The sequence below is a fragment of the Salarias fasciatus genome, chromosome 1 (genome assembly GCF_902148845.1).
Source record: "Salarias fasciatus chromosome 1, fSalaFa1.1, whole genome shotgun sequence".
NCBI classification, from domain to species: Eukaryota; Metazoa; Chordata; class Actinopteri; order Blenniiformes; family Blenniidae; genus Salarias; species Salarias fasciatus.
In genome coordinates this window covers 39,334,333-39,348,228 of record NC_043745.1, presented here as the reverse complement: position 1 = coordinate 39,348,228, position 13,896 = coordinate 39,334,333, and the positions used below count along the sequence as shown (strand labels likewise).

The 13,896-nt window shown below is 50.4% G+C and overlaps 2 protein-coding genes across 2 annotated transcripts; both read left to right on the top strand.

The window, feature by feature from the left end:
- Positions 1-9,642, top strand: sh2d7 (SH2 domain containing 7). The gene is made up of 7 exons (XM_030092125.1): positions 1-33; positions 3,278-3,384; positions 6,696-6,785; positions 7,205-7,370; positions 7,437-7,649; positions 8,647-9,450; positions 9,528-9,642. The coding sequence occupies exons 1-7, from the start codon at positions 1-3 to the stop codon at positions 9,570-9,572; spliced, it is 1,458 nt and encodes a 485-aa protein (XP_029947985.1). The 3' UTR covers positions 9,573-9,642.
- Positions 9,643-10,156: 514 nt separating this feature from the next.
- Positions 10,157-13,288, top strand: LOC115404446 (RAB11a, member RAS oncogene family). Its single transcript, XM_030113814.1, is given in 6 exon segments — positions 10,157-10,331; positions 11,117-11,312; positions 11,398-11,591; positions 12,705-12,785; positions 13,008-13,112; positions 13,115-13,288. Coding segments are annotated over 6 exon segments (645 nt in total). The 5' UTR covers positions 10,157-10,291; the 3' UTR covers positions 13,144-13,288.
- Positions 13,289-13,896: the final 608 nt, after the last annotated feature.

Sequence of the window (13,896 nt, the reverse complement as noted above, 5' to 3'; positions counted from 1 at the left end):
ATGCGGGTGCACTACCGCCACCCGCTGGTAGAGGTGAGGCTTGTTACGCCTTTGCCGCATATATTTATTGAGAGGATTGCGTCATCGCCCCGCCTCTACAACAGGACGCAGCGCGGAAGTCCGACAGAACCACAACAACAATGGCGCTTCAAAATGTCTTTTAAATATCTGTGCAAAATAGTAATAGTACCTCGTCGTCCGTCCACACCAAAATTTCCTTAACTTTCGCTCTGGAGGTCGCCATCTTTTGCGTTTGTTTACAATACAACGTGAATACAACGCGCTTTTATATGCATACGCACTACCCAACTATTATTGCACTGCAGCGCCGCCAGTGGGCTTGGCATATGTATTACAGCGTTTACGTGCGTCTTCACTTCACTAATGTGGACGCTTTTTCTTTGTTTTGCTTTTTTTTTTTTTTTTGCTGACTCCGTCTTTACGCAATTCGTTTTGTAAAATATGAGCGTTTTGGCTCCGTGTGGACAGGGCCTAAGATGGATGGTTCAATGTGTGGCTGTTTTTCAGACGCACAAACCCTACAAAGACAAGTCAGTTCAAAACACTAACATCCAGGTGAGGACATCCTGATTCCCCCTCTGAGAAGACTGGACTGAAGACTGGAAAGAGGACAAGACTGAAGACTGGACTCGAGACAAGGCTGAAGACAACAGATGACTTGATTGACGACTGGACAGAGGACAACACTGAAGATGAGATAGAGACTGAAGATGGGACTTAAGACAGGACAAAAGACTAGACTTAAGTCTGGACAGAAGACAAGACTGAAGATTTAACAGAAGACCTGTATGAACAATTCCAGTCTGGTTTTAACCCCCCCCCCCCCCCCCCCCCCCCCCCGCTTCATCAGCTCTGGAACAGCTTTCCTCAAGATGACAAATGTCCTCACAGCAGATGGATCGGGTGTCCATTCTGTCCTCATCCTTCTGAAACTGAGTGTGATGAGACACCATGTCTCGTCTCACCCCCCCCCTCCCCCCCCACCCCACCCCCCACCCCCACTGGTGTCACTTCTGTCTCTCAGGCCACACTCAGTTCATCTAACTCAAATCCTTCACCACTCACCTCGGGTGTCCCCCAGGGCTCCGTCCTGGGGCCCCTCGTCTTCATCACCGACCTTCGTCCTGCTGGTATATTTCCTGTCCATTTCTGCTGCTTTGCTGACGACACTCAGCTCTACACCTCCGTCTGTGTTTTCCCTCCCTGCCAGTGGAGGGCGCTGCTCATGCTGTGTGTGTGTGGAGCAGGTTCCTTGAGGACAGGTGGACTCACCTGCTGCCTTTTACAGAACCTACCTGAGGGCTTCCACACCTGGCGGGGGTCCCTGTCCACTTCCGTCACTCACCTGGTCCTGAGTCAGAACCCTGTCCTCCCCTGGCAGGATGTCAGTCCAATCGTCTTCCTCCTTGTGACTGATCAGTCTTATGTGCTGCACCTGTGTGTGTGTGTGTGTGTGTGTGTGTGTGTGTGTGTGTGTGTTGCGGATTCTGCGTTGAACGGGGATGCTGGAACCACCCATCCACGTCGGTTGCTCCAGTTAGAGAGACAACGGTCACCAAGAATGTCTTTTAATCCTCCTTTAATCGTGGTGAAGGACTGACAGCAACAACTGATGGGTGATGAATGAATGATTGAATGATTGAATGTAGAATGAATGATGAATGAATGGTTTCTGTAACAGAATGACGAAATAAAGATACACAAATGATTAACAATGACATCAAACAGTCCCATGCAATGGGATTAAGGCATAATGATGACCAAAAGGTGCTAAGGCAATCAAACTCAAACTAAAGAACTTCGCCCTGGCAGCATTCCACATACACACATCATATAGTAGCACAGGCAGCACAGAAGTGCTAGTAAGTAAGTAAGTAAATAAGTAAAGTTTATTTATAGAGCACCTTTCACAGACAAAAAAGCCACAAAGTGCTTCACAGCATATATAAATAAGACAACAATTAAATACACATAGATAAATCAACAACACTAAAAATGAGATCAAAACAGGCCCAAAAAACTAAGCAAATGTTTGAGAGAACAAGAAGGTTTTAAGTTGTGCCTTTTAAAGTGTCAACAGACACAACTGAGCGGAGAGAGGGCGGGAGGTCATTCCCTGGCCTGGGAGCAACGGCCTGGAGTGATCGGGCTCCTCTGGTCTTAAACCGGGTACGCCGCACCTTTAAAAGATTCTGGTCCGCAGACCTTAAAACCCTCACAGGGGAGTAGGGCTGGAGCAGGTCACAGATATAAGAAGGAGCTTGGCCATGCAAGGCCCGAAAGATTAAAACCAAAATCTTAAAATTAACTCCATAAGAAAGTGGCAGCCAATGACGCTCCTTTAAAGGACCCATATCATGCAAAATCCACTGTTTTAGGGTTTTCAGCATGCCTCAAAGTTGAATTCCCTTTAAAACCACCTCCAAAATGTTATTTCCTTTCATCCACATGTCTGAGTAATCTCTTCAGTCTGCTGCTCCCTACAGCAGCCCCTCCCTTCGGGTAGAAAACAGCTTGTTTGAAACTCTTCAAACCTAAGTACGTCACAAAAGTTGAACTCCTCCCACCACTCTTCTCCCGCCCCACCCCCGCACAGCCACCTCGTGCACTCTCCTCTGACCAGCTCGCAGATTACGATTACGGACGCAAATCGTCGTGCCGCAGCCGGCATCAGCTCCAGGATTTGCAGTTATAATTATAATGCAGGCGACTGGTTTGATCAAACACCGCCTGGTCACATGATCTGGTCACATGACCAGACAGCCGCTCGCGCTGGCATGTTATCCTTGAGCGAAAAAACTCAAGAAGGCATGGCTATCGAGCTACAGAGGCAGCAGGCAGACAAGAGAATTTCCCTGCAATTAACCAACCATCTAACTCATCCTGAAACAAAGTAACCTCCCATCCGACCAGCTGACCAGTCCACTAACCAGCCAGCCTGGTTGGTTCTGGAGCAGCGCAGCAGGCCACTGACCGGTGCAGCTCCGCTCCAGGGACCCCGGTTTGACTCCTGCTGCTGGAAACACAGCGGGACGAGCGTCCAGAGGACGAACCGCAGGACGGAGACGGACAGCGGGAGCACAGCACAGCAGGCGGGACATGCAAATGAGGCTCCTGCTTCCTGCTGAGGGTTAGTTCACCCGCTCACCCGCTCACCGCCGGCAGCATGGACAGGAGCAGGAGCGAGGAGGAGGGGGAGGCGGGGGGAGAGGGGGGTCTGGAGGAGGTGGAGGGGGGTCTGAAGGGGGGTCTGAAGGGGGGTCTGGAGGAGGTGGTGCTCCGCTGGTTCACCGACACTCAGGCGTCGCTCGTCCTGCACGACGGGAAATTCCCCGGATGGTTCCGGGGCCTCGCCGCCAGAAGGTGAGAACAGATCCCGTCCCCGGGTCTCCCTGCTGGTCCTCTGACCGGGTCCGCCAGCCACGTGTTTCCTCTCCTCGTTACTCAGATAGTTTCAGACAGACGGATATCGAACAGCTGTGAAAACACGTTTTTCCCGTTTACACTTGAATGCATCCGTTACCTGTCGCACTGTAAAAAAAAAAAAGTAGTACATCAGTATTTTACTGTCGGGTGTGCCAAGATCAGATGAGATTTTCCCTCAGGGCAGCGTTACAGCAATGATTTGTGTTGAAACCCAGTGCCTAGGTTTTGTGACCAATATTGCTTTCAATCTAGCAAGTAACTAAACTACAAAAATCAGTTTGTCACCAATTTCGACAAAACTGTTGGAAATTATTTGCCACAAATGAATGTACTGAAGGGTCATTTTTCATGTTACGGAATTCCATTGCAAAGAGATCATGATTTATGTTTTAAACAAAATATTACCAATGTGTTATGGCCACGTTATTTGAATAATGCCTAATAACAGCATGTCTCTAGTTTCTTTTGCAGGTTGTTTTGTGAAGATCGAGCCACATTTGACCGAATGACGCCAGATCTGGCGAACCAATATGCTGTTACAGAAATTTGTTTAAGACCCAATAATGTTGTTTATTTGTCACATTTCCAACCACTCCAAGAAGATATATTAGGAATTATGGGTTTATTATGTGCATTTGTTTGTAATTAATAGAAATATGACCAGTCTTTATCACCAAATATGGTGAATGCGAAAAACTCTCCACTCATCCCTCAATTAGTGCAATGTGTAAAATAATTTGTAGTGTCCGTCCGGAATGTTCTGTCCTGATGCACATGTAATAGCAAGAAGGATTGGGGAACTATGGTTGTTCATATGTGCACCTTTGCTTAATGAATAGCAACAATATGTTTAAAAACATGATTCCCCGTGTCGTTTTTGAAATCGGGGCCACATTAGTCGCTGTGTAGTGTCCGTCCCTCAGTCGTGTCCGTCCCTCAGTAGTGTCCGTCCCTCAGTAGTGCCCGTCCCTCAGTAGTGTCCGTCCCTCAGTCGTGTCCGTCCCTCAGTCGTGTCTGTCCCTCAGTAGTGCCCGTCCCTCAGTAGTGTCCGTCCCTCAGTAGTGTCCGTCCCTCAGTAGTGTCCGTCCCTCAGTCGTGTCCGTCCCTCAGTAGTGCCCGTCCTTCAGTAGTGTCCGTCCCCTCTTATTCTCTGACCTTCAATTACCAGCTGTAATTGGTGCATTATTTACCATTGTTTGTTGTTGAAGCACTATTTCATCAAAATGCGTTTGCCATGTTCACTTTGGTTCAGATTAACTTTAATAATGGCAGAATAAAAGCCACTGTACCAAGGAATCAAGATATAGCCACACAAAGGCAGTAGTCATTTTTGAGTTCCAATTCTGTCGCGAAATTGTCGGATGTAACAGTTAGAACTAATTTATCTGCTCATATTTGATACAAAAACAAAAGCCGCATTGTTCCAAAACTAAATAAAACATTCAGTAATCTCCAACAAAACATGAAGGTCAGGACAGGACGGACACAACAATAATCCTGATTCCAATCATCACATTCTGTGGCAGATCTGACCGGCTCTTGAATCGACGCATGACTCTCGTCACTCATGGGGAAGACTGTAGATGAGAAAACACCATCAATCAAAACACCATCAGTCCCATTGAGATCACTGTTCAAATGGTCCTTGTACGAATATGTCATCAGGCGTAGCGTCCGTCCCCCTTTTCTTGTGAATCGTTACTGAAGCTACAATTGATAAGGAACATAGTTAAATGAGGAATAAATGTTTAAATGGAGAAACTGAAAGGTTGTTGTTTGATATTCAACTAAATTAGAGCTGTGAGATTTCACTCTGACGAACAATGGGGGCCAATATAGTCTATTGACGGCATGAAATTTTTAAATTTTGTGAAATTACTCATAAATCAGTTGATATTTTGCAAGTTTCTTGCATTTTGGCGTTCTGTAGATTCCTTTGGGTCACAAACATGTAAGAATGACACCATCAGTACCATGATGAACACCCAGCAGTTGGTCTCAATAGGATGCATTTTCCTGTTGTAGTGTCCGTCCCCTTAAAAACTTCGTTTTTGGGGACAGATTTCGTTGCCTTTTTACGCGATCATGGCGGACGGATACTACAAATCATTGCTGCTTCATTATAGAAGAGGTGTTCAAGTACATGTTGCACCAACATACATGGGAATTTGGCAACATGAAATTTTCAGTCACCCTGTCCTGAAAGTCATGATCTGATCTTGGCACTAGTCTGTTTATTTTACATTGTTTTCAGTATTTTCAAAATGCAGATTAATTCACTAAAATACACTGATTTTACATGTCAGATGTAATAGAACAAGAAATCCCTGTAACTGTGAAAAACCCACAATATTTCTGTTGTTTTACAAAGAAACCCCGTTAGAAATACAGATATTTATTGTTAAAATACATGAACAAGTGCATTGTAATTTCACAAATATTTTTCTGTTATGTAAAGGAGTACACTGTAAAACTCAACTTTACAAATCTAGAAAAAAAGGGGAAAATCATTTAAAATTACATATAAATTTATAGTAAAAAAGATTGGAATTTCACAAATATTTCTCAGTTGTTTAAGGAAATAAACTGTAAAATTAAACTTTACAACTCTGGAAAAAAAACAGGGAAAAATCATTACAATCATTAAAATTATATGTAATTATTAAGATTAGGTAAGAACTAATGGTGAAAATACGCCGCTCAGTCATCCCTGAAGTAATTTTTTTATTTTTAATACTAACATCCATGGCCACCTGGTGGCGCAGTGGTTGGCGCTCTTGCATCTTAGCAGGAAGATCCTTGGTTTGAATGCCGGCCTGTGTGAGCGTGGGTTCCACAGCCTAAATTGTCCCAAGTTGTTTTGTTTGTCGTCTGTTTGGAAAGACGAATCACAATCAATAATTTCATTGTTTTATAAGGTTAAATTGTTTGTAATTAAACGTTAAGCGACCTTAAATTAAGGCAGAATCTTATTAAATTATGACTACAAACTATTTTAAATACGGAAAGAAACTGTATTTTTATGAGAAAGTAATTTTCTGTTATTTGAAGGTATTTTTTGGTTCCGCAGCTGCCAGAAAATTACTTTTTTTAATTTTTTTTTAACAGTGTGATACATTTACTAAGAACTAAGTAGAGCAAGTTAAAATGGAATCATAGAAGTAGTTTTGGTAGAAATGTTGAAATACACTGTTGTGCGGATTTTACTGGTCTAATGATGATCCAGATTCTGGTTCTGGTTCCGGCAGAGACGCAGAGGATCTGCTGAGAGACAAAGTTCTGGGGACGTTCCTGATTCGCCTCAGTGACAAAACCATCGGATACGTTCTGTCCTACAGGTGAGGAAACCCAGACCTCCTCAGAGCAGGGTCAAGACCAGATCCAGGGACCTGAACAGGGTCAAGACCAGATCCAGGGACCTGAACAGGGTCAAGACCAGATCCAGGGACCTGAACAGGGTCAAGACCAGATCCAGGGACCCGACCAGGGTAAAGACCAGATCCAGAAGATCAGATCCTGAGACCTGAACAGGGTGAAGACCAGATCCAGAAGATCAGATCCTGAGACCTGAACAGGGTCAAGACCAGATCCAGGGACCTAAACAGGGTCAAGACCAGAGACCTGAACAGGGTAAAGATCAGATCCAGAGACCTGACCAGGGTAAAGACCAGATCCAGAGACCTGATCAGGGTAACGTGGTCCATACTGGGCCGTAGAATCCGGGTGATGTCATCCTGCCGTCTCTCTGGTTCTGAAGAGGTCTGGACCGGTGCCGTCACTTCGTCATCAGGCAGAACCAGGACGGACTCCTGGTGGTATCGGGGGACGACCGGACGCACGGCAGCCTGGGCCAGCTGATCGAGCACTACAGGCTCCGCCCCATCCAGCCCTTCGGGGAGTACCTGACCTTCGGCTGCCACCAGGTGGGTCTCAGACCGGGAGGGGCTTCGTGGTCCAGGCGGGACTGACGGTCCCCACTGTGGTTTCAGACCGAAGCAGATGAGCTGTACGACGTGGTGAGCCACAGGAAGTCCGGGGTCAGCGTCCGGGCTCTGCGAGCCGTGTGGGACCAGGAAGACCTCCGGCGTGACCACAGGACCCAGCGGCAGGAGGTCGCTCCTGCAGCGCCTCCTCCTGGTCTACCGCCAAAGTCTCGAGCCAGGAGGTTGATGGGAACAGTGTCTGCAGGGGCGGCGTCCCAGGTGAGAGGGACCCTGGGGTGGGGGGTGGGGGGGGGGCACCAGGTCAGAAACAGTCATTGATCCACATTCTGGACACAGCTCATCTAGAATCACTCAAGAGACTCGTTTTCACCGTTGCTGTGTAAACGAGGACATAATTAGCGAGTTTGTAGTAAATCATTAACAAGGCCATAATACATGAGGTCATAATTAACTAGGCCATAATTAATGACGTCATAGTGAACAAGACCATAAATAATAATGTCATCGTTAACGAGGTCACAGTTAATAAGGGTACAGTTAACAAGGCTATAGTTAATGAAGTCATAGTTACCCAGACCACAGTTACCAAGGTCACAGCTAGCGAGGTCGTTGTTAACGAGGTCACAGGTCGCAGCTAATGAGGTCACAGCTAATGAGGTCACAGCTAACGAGACGGTAGTTAACGAGGTCACAGCTAACGAGACGGTAGTTAACGAGGTCACAGCTAACGAGGCCGTAGTTAACGAGGCCGTAGTTAACGAGGTCACAGCTAACGAGGCCGTAGTTAACGAGGCCGTAGTTAACGAGGTCACAGCTAACGAGGCCGTAGTTAACGAGGCCGTAGTTAACGAGGCCGTTGTTCCGGGTGTTTCTCTTCACCACTTGCTTGTGTAAACAGCTGCTGGGACAAAATGTTAAACCACTAAAACCCTTTGGTCCGTCCTGCCTGGACCTGGACCTGCTATTCTGGAGCATTTCACTGTCATTAGAGTCGCTCGCAGAGCATCGATGTGGCTTCAGTTTCACAGCAGGAAGTTGTGGGTTTGAATCCAGGCCAGGTTTGTCTTTGTCTAGTTTGCATGTTCCATGTGGAATAAAGCCACACACTGTTTTATTTTTAGCCAGCTTCCTGGTTTCAGCTCAAACAGCTGTGTTGTGTTTGTTCTGTGGTGGACGGCTCACCTGTCCAGGTGAACCTGAACCGACCCGGTCCACGACAGTTCCGGTTTTTCATTTGTCCTCCTTTGGCCTGTAGGGACTCCCTCCGGTCCCGAGGCGAGGTCTTCCTCTGGGCGTCTCCCTCAGTGGGTCTTCAGGCGGGTCTTGGAGAGACCCTCAGGACAGACTCGGAGGAACCCCGCATCCCCCGCCGAGACCCGGCAGAGTCCGCACCGACGGCTCAGATCATCTGGGGGATCCGAGTCCACTGGGACCTGAGCGATCCAGGGCCAAGAACAAGGACAAGGACAAGGACAAGGACTCCAGCTGCTCCTCAACTCCATCAAGAAGAGTCACATGTCTCACCTACTCCCTCCACCCACCAAGGCCCGACGGGTCCAGGTCAGACTTGCTGCACCTATCCCAGTCCAACCCGCTGTACCAGTCCACCAACGGTTCCAGAGCGAGTCCGGCTCTGTCCAACTCGCTGTACCAGTCCACCGACGGGTCCAGAGGGAGTCCGGCTCAGTCCAACCTGCTGTACCAGCCCACCGACGGGTCCAGAGGGAGTCCGGCTCAGTCCAACCTGCTGTACCAGCCCACCGACGGGTCCAGAGGGAGTCCGGCTCAGTCCAACCTGCTGTACCAGCCCACCGACGGGTCCAGAGGGAGTCCGGCTCAGTCCAACCTGCTGTACCAGCCCACCGACGGGTCCAGAGGGAGTCCGGCTCAGTCCAACCTGCTGTACCAGCCCACTGACGGGTCCAGAGGGAGTCCGGCTCAGTCTGGAGATGGTACATACGCAGACATCCCCATCAAACCTGCTGAACCACCCGAGGACACCTACGAGTCCCTGGAGGACATGAAAACCAGAGAGTCTAAAAGCAGCGGGGGTAAATATGTAAGTCTGAAAGAAAGAAAAACAAAAAGACGATAAACGTGACAAATTTAACCAGATGTCTCATTTTCTGTTTGCAGAACATTAAATGGAGGAAATTCCTTCCTGATTACATGAAGAAATGAAACGGGCGTTCCTCAGGGCAGCGTTCTGGCTCTCCTGCTTTACTGGCTTCAAATAAATCACTTTACACAGTTTTGTTTCAGATCTTTTCCTTTTTGAAAGGAGAAAAGCGTTTAATAGTCCTGGTTATGAGACTCACCCTTGACCTGGGGCGGGACCGTGACCTCTGAACTTCCTGCTGTGAGCAGGAGTTTCAGTGAGACGCCAGTCACATGACAGCAGAACCGTAAAAACACCGGAGTGAGATCCAGCTTCACCTGAGTCGCTCATGATCGCCACAATAAAGGAGGAGCAGCACACTTCTCTGACTGAGCATGTGCAGAACTACTAGTTACTACAGTTACTATAGTTACTGGTTACTACAGCTGTGGCGCTCAGAACAGGAAGACACGGGCACCACCAGGTGGAGGCGTCCTGGTCCACAGTGGACCGGGACCTGTGATAGAGGTGCCACCTGTCCGGGTGGAGGTGTCTCGGTCCACAGTTCACCGGGGAGTCAGTATTATAGTTACATGATTACATGATGATGATAACGATTCCAGCCGGTATGTGACGCTGCCGCTGGGTGTCGCCGCTGGGTGTCGCTGTGAGTCTTCCGGACGGAGGACGAAGAAGAACGGAGGCTCCCAAACACATTCCCGTTAGAAGATTAAAACCCTGCATCCGCGCTTCTCCCCCGGAAACCCTCTCGGTCTGGGATTACTCCGCTCCCGGTAGGACGATGGGCACCAGAGACGACGAGTACGACTATCTGTTCAAAGGTGAGGCCGCCGCGCGGGGTATTGTTGTAGCTGTTAGCCGGGAAGCTAACAGGCCAGCTGATCGGATCAGGCTAGGCTAACATGCTAGCCGGACCTTTGTGCTGTTTTCGCTCCGCGGGCAGATTTCCACCAACTGTCAGCGGCTTCAGTCCGCCCCCCCTGCCCGGAAAAGACGCCCCCTGCCCGGTGCGGTTAGAGACACCCGCCGCCTCACCGGCTCCGGGCGGAACTTCTAGTTTACCGACCGGCCGTGATTAGCATTAGCCGCTAGCCGGAGTTAGCCTGCCGTCAGTGGGCGCGGACACACCTTTAACCGTTATCAGCCCGGGACCGGAACCGCAGCCGGTACCGGAACCGCTGCTCAGCGGGGAAAATACCGCAGCCGGTACCGGAACCGCTGCTCAGCAGGGAAACTAGAACCTGCATTCAGAACCGTAAGTTAGATCCCTTTGTTAGAATATTAAATACCACTAGAACCTTTATCTAGAGCCTTCAATTAGAACTAGAACAATCAATTAGAACCTTTGACAAGAACTAAATCTTTACCTCTAGAACCTTCAGTCAGAACTAGAACAGTTATTTAGAGCCTTTGGCCAGAACTAATCCTTTACCACTAGAACCTCTATCTAGAACCTTCAGTCAGAACAGGTGGAACCACACTGGAGCTTCAACCAGCTGCTGTAGAACCTTTAGTTGGAACACAGGAGAACCGGGCTGTGACTGAATGAGTGTGTGTGTGTGTGTGTGTGTGTGTGTGTGGCGTGGCGGTTCTCCCGGTTCCTCAGTGGTTCTCATCGGGGACTCGGGCGTGGGGAAGAGCAACCTGCTGTCCCGCTTCACCCGGAACGAGTTCAACCTGGAGAGCAAGAGCACCATCGGGGTGGAGTTCGCCACGCGCAGCATCCAGGTGGACGGCAAGACGGTCAAGGCCCAGATCTGGGACACGGCGGGGCAGGAGCGCTACCGGGCCATCACGTCGGCGTGAGTCCCCGTCCCCGCCCCCGACCCCGCCCCCTCCCCCTCCCCCTCCCGGCCTCGCTGACCCGCCACCCCCCTGCCGTTCCAGGTACTACCGCGGCGCCGTGGGCGCCCTGCTGGTCTACGACATCGCCAAGCACCTGACGTACGAGAACGTGGAGCGCTGGCTGAAGGAGCTGCGGGACCACGCCGACAGCAACATCGTCATCATGCTGGTGGGCAACAAGAGCGACCTGCGCCACCTGAGGGCCGTGCCCACCGACGAGGCCCGCGCCTTCGCTGGTGAGACCGCAGAGCACACTGCACGGGGGGGAGGGGCGCCACTGCACCCGCACCCATACCCACATCCACCCGTACTGATACCCACACTGATACCACACCCATACCCACATCCACATCCATCTATACTGATACCCATACCAATACCACACTCATAACCATACCCATACCGATACCACACCGTTGCCCATATCCACTTATATTGATACCCACACTGATGCCACACCCACACTACACCTATACCCATACTACACCCATACTGATACCACAGCCACACCCATACTACACCCATACCCATACCACTACCAATACCATACCCATACGACACCCGTACCACACCCACATCCATACCTGAACCATACCCATACCACACCCATTCTGATGCCATCCTGCTAACAGAACCACCTGGTCTGCGGTTTGGAGGCTCTGTCATGTTCTACAATTCTACAATTTCATTTAGCAGACGCTTTTGTCCAAAGCTATGACAACATAAGCAAGAATTCAGACACAAGGAAAACCTTGAGTAAGTGCAAAAAGCGCTTCACGTGCGGTTGGTCAAAGATGTGTCCATCAAGTTGCAGAAGAAGTGTTCGGTGTTACTGAACTCTGCGGGGCTGTTGGACACATTCACCCATCCACACACACAGACCGTGAAAGGCGCTCAATCCCTCCACCAGGAGCAGTTCGGGGTTCAGTGTCTTGCTTAAGGACACTTGGGCACATAGACAGGGGGAGCTGGAGAATCGAACCGACAACCTCCCGATTGCGAGACGACTGCCGTCCCAGCAGAGTGGACACAGCGAGGAGGTGAAGAGGAAGCAGGAAGCGACGGGAGCTCTTCTTCCTCCAGACACTCCCCCCACTGCAACACACACACACACACACACACACACACTCAGCAGGCAGAGAGACGATCAGATAAAGACCAACGTGATCCGTTAAACATTGACATCACCATGGAGACGGAGGTCTGTCACGTTCCGTGACCTGGTGTGTGTGTGTGTGTGTGTGTGTGTGTGTGTGTGTGTGTGTGTGTGTGTGTGTGTGTGTGTGTGTGTGTGTGTGTGTGTGTGTGTGTGTGTGTGTGTGTGTGTGTGTGTGTGTGTGTCCCCTCAGAGAAGAACGGCCTGTCCTTCCTGGAGACGTCGGCTCTGGACTCCACCAACGTGGAGATGGCCTTCCAGACCATCCTGACAGGTGCGTTTGTTTTACACACCTGGAGCTCCGCCTGGTCCATGAGCAAGATCGGGAGCCGGGGCCGGGTGGAACACACACACACACACGCATAATTCCACGAGGAGGCGGAGCTAAGCGTGGTTGGAGCCGTGCAGGTTCTGTTCCAGTAGAATATCTGAATGTGTTGAGTTTCTCTGCTGTGTGAATTTCACCACTCTGCCCCCCCCCCCCCCCCCCCAACAGAGATCTACCGCATCGTGTCCCAGAAGCAGATGTCGGAGCGCCAGGAGAGCGACATGTCGCCCAGCAACAACGTGGTCAACATCCAGGTCCAGCCCACCGAGAACAACCAAAGATGCAGTGCTGTCAGAACATCTAGCCCCGCCCCCCCAGTCCCCCCCCCACCCTGTCCCTGCCGCCCCACCCCCGCTCTGAGAATAGACTGCCTCGCGTGCTGTCGGGTGCAGGAGGGACGAGGCCGCCGCCACCTGAACTCTGCACCCCCCCCCCCACCCCAATCCCACCCCCCCCTGTCAAATACGCCCCGATATAAGACGACGTCACCGTACGGGCTGCCCCCCCCCCCCCCCCCCCCTGCTGGACAGCAGGCATTTCATATCACGTTAGAGTTCTTACTGTAGATGCGCTGACATGTCACGAAAATGTCTTAATATATGAATGTGATTGTTGAGCTTTTTTTTCTTCTGGCTCCGCCTCCACCCGCCTCTACCCATCTCCACCCGCCTCTACACGTCTCTACCCGCCTCTACCCATCTCCACCCGCCTCTACCCATCTCCACCCGTCTCCACCCGCCTCTACCCATCTCTACCCATCTCCACCCGCCTCTACACGTCTCTACCCGTCTCTACCCATCTACACCCGCCTCTACCCGTCTCCACCCGCCTCTACCCATCTCCACCCGTCTCCACCCGCCTCTACCCATCTCTACCCATCTACACCCGCCTCCACCCGCCTCTACCCGTCTCCACCCGCCTCTACCCATCTCCGCCCGTCTCCACCCGCCTCCACCCGCCTCTACCCGTCTCCACCCACCTCTACCCGTCTCCACCCACCTCTACCCGTCTCCACCCGTCATGTATCTACAGATATGGATTTAAAGCACATCGCCGT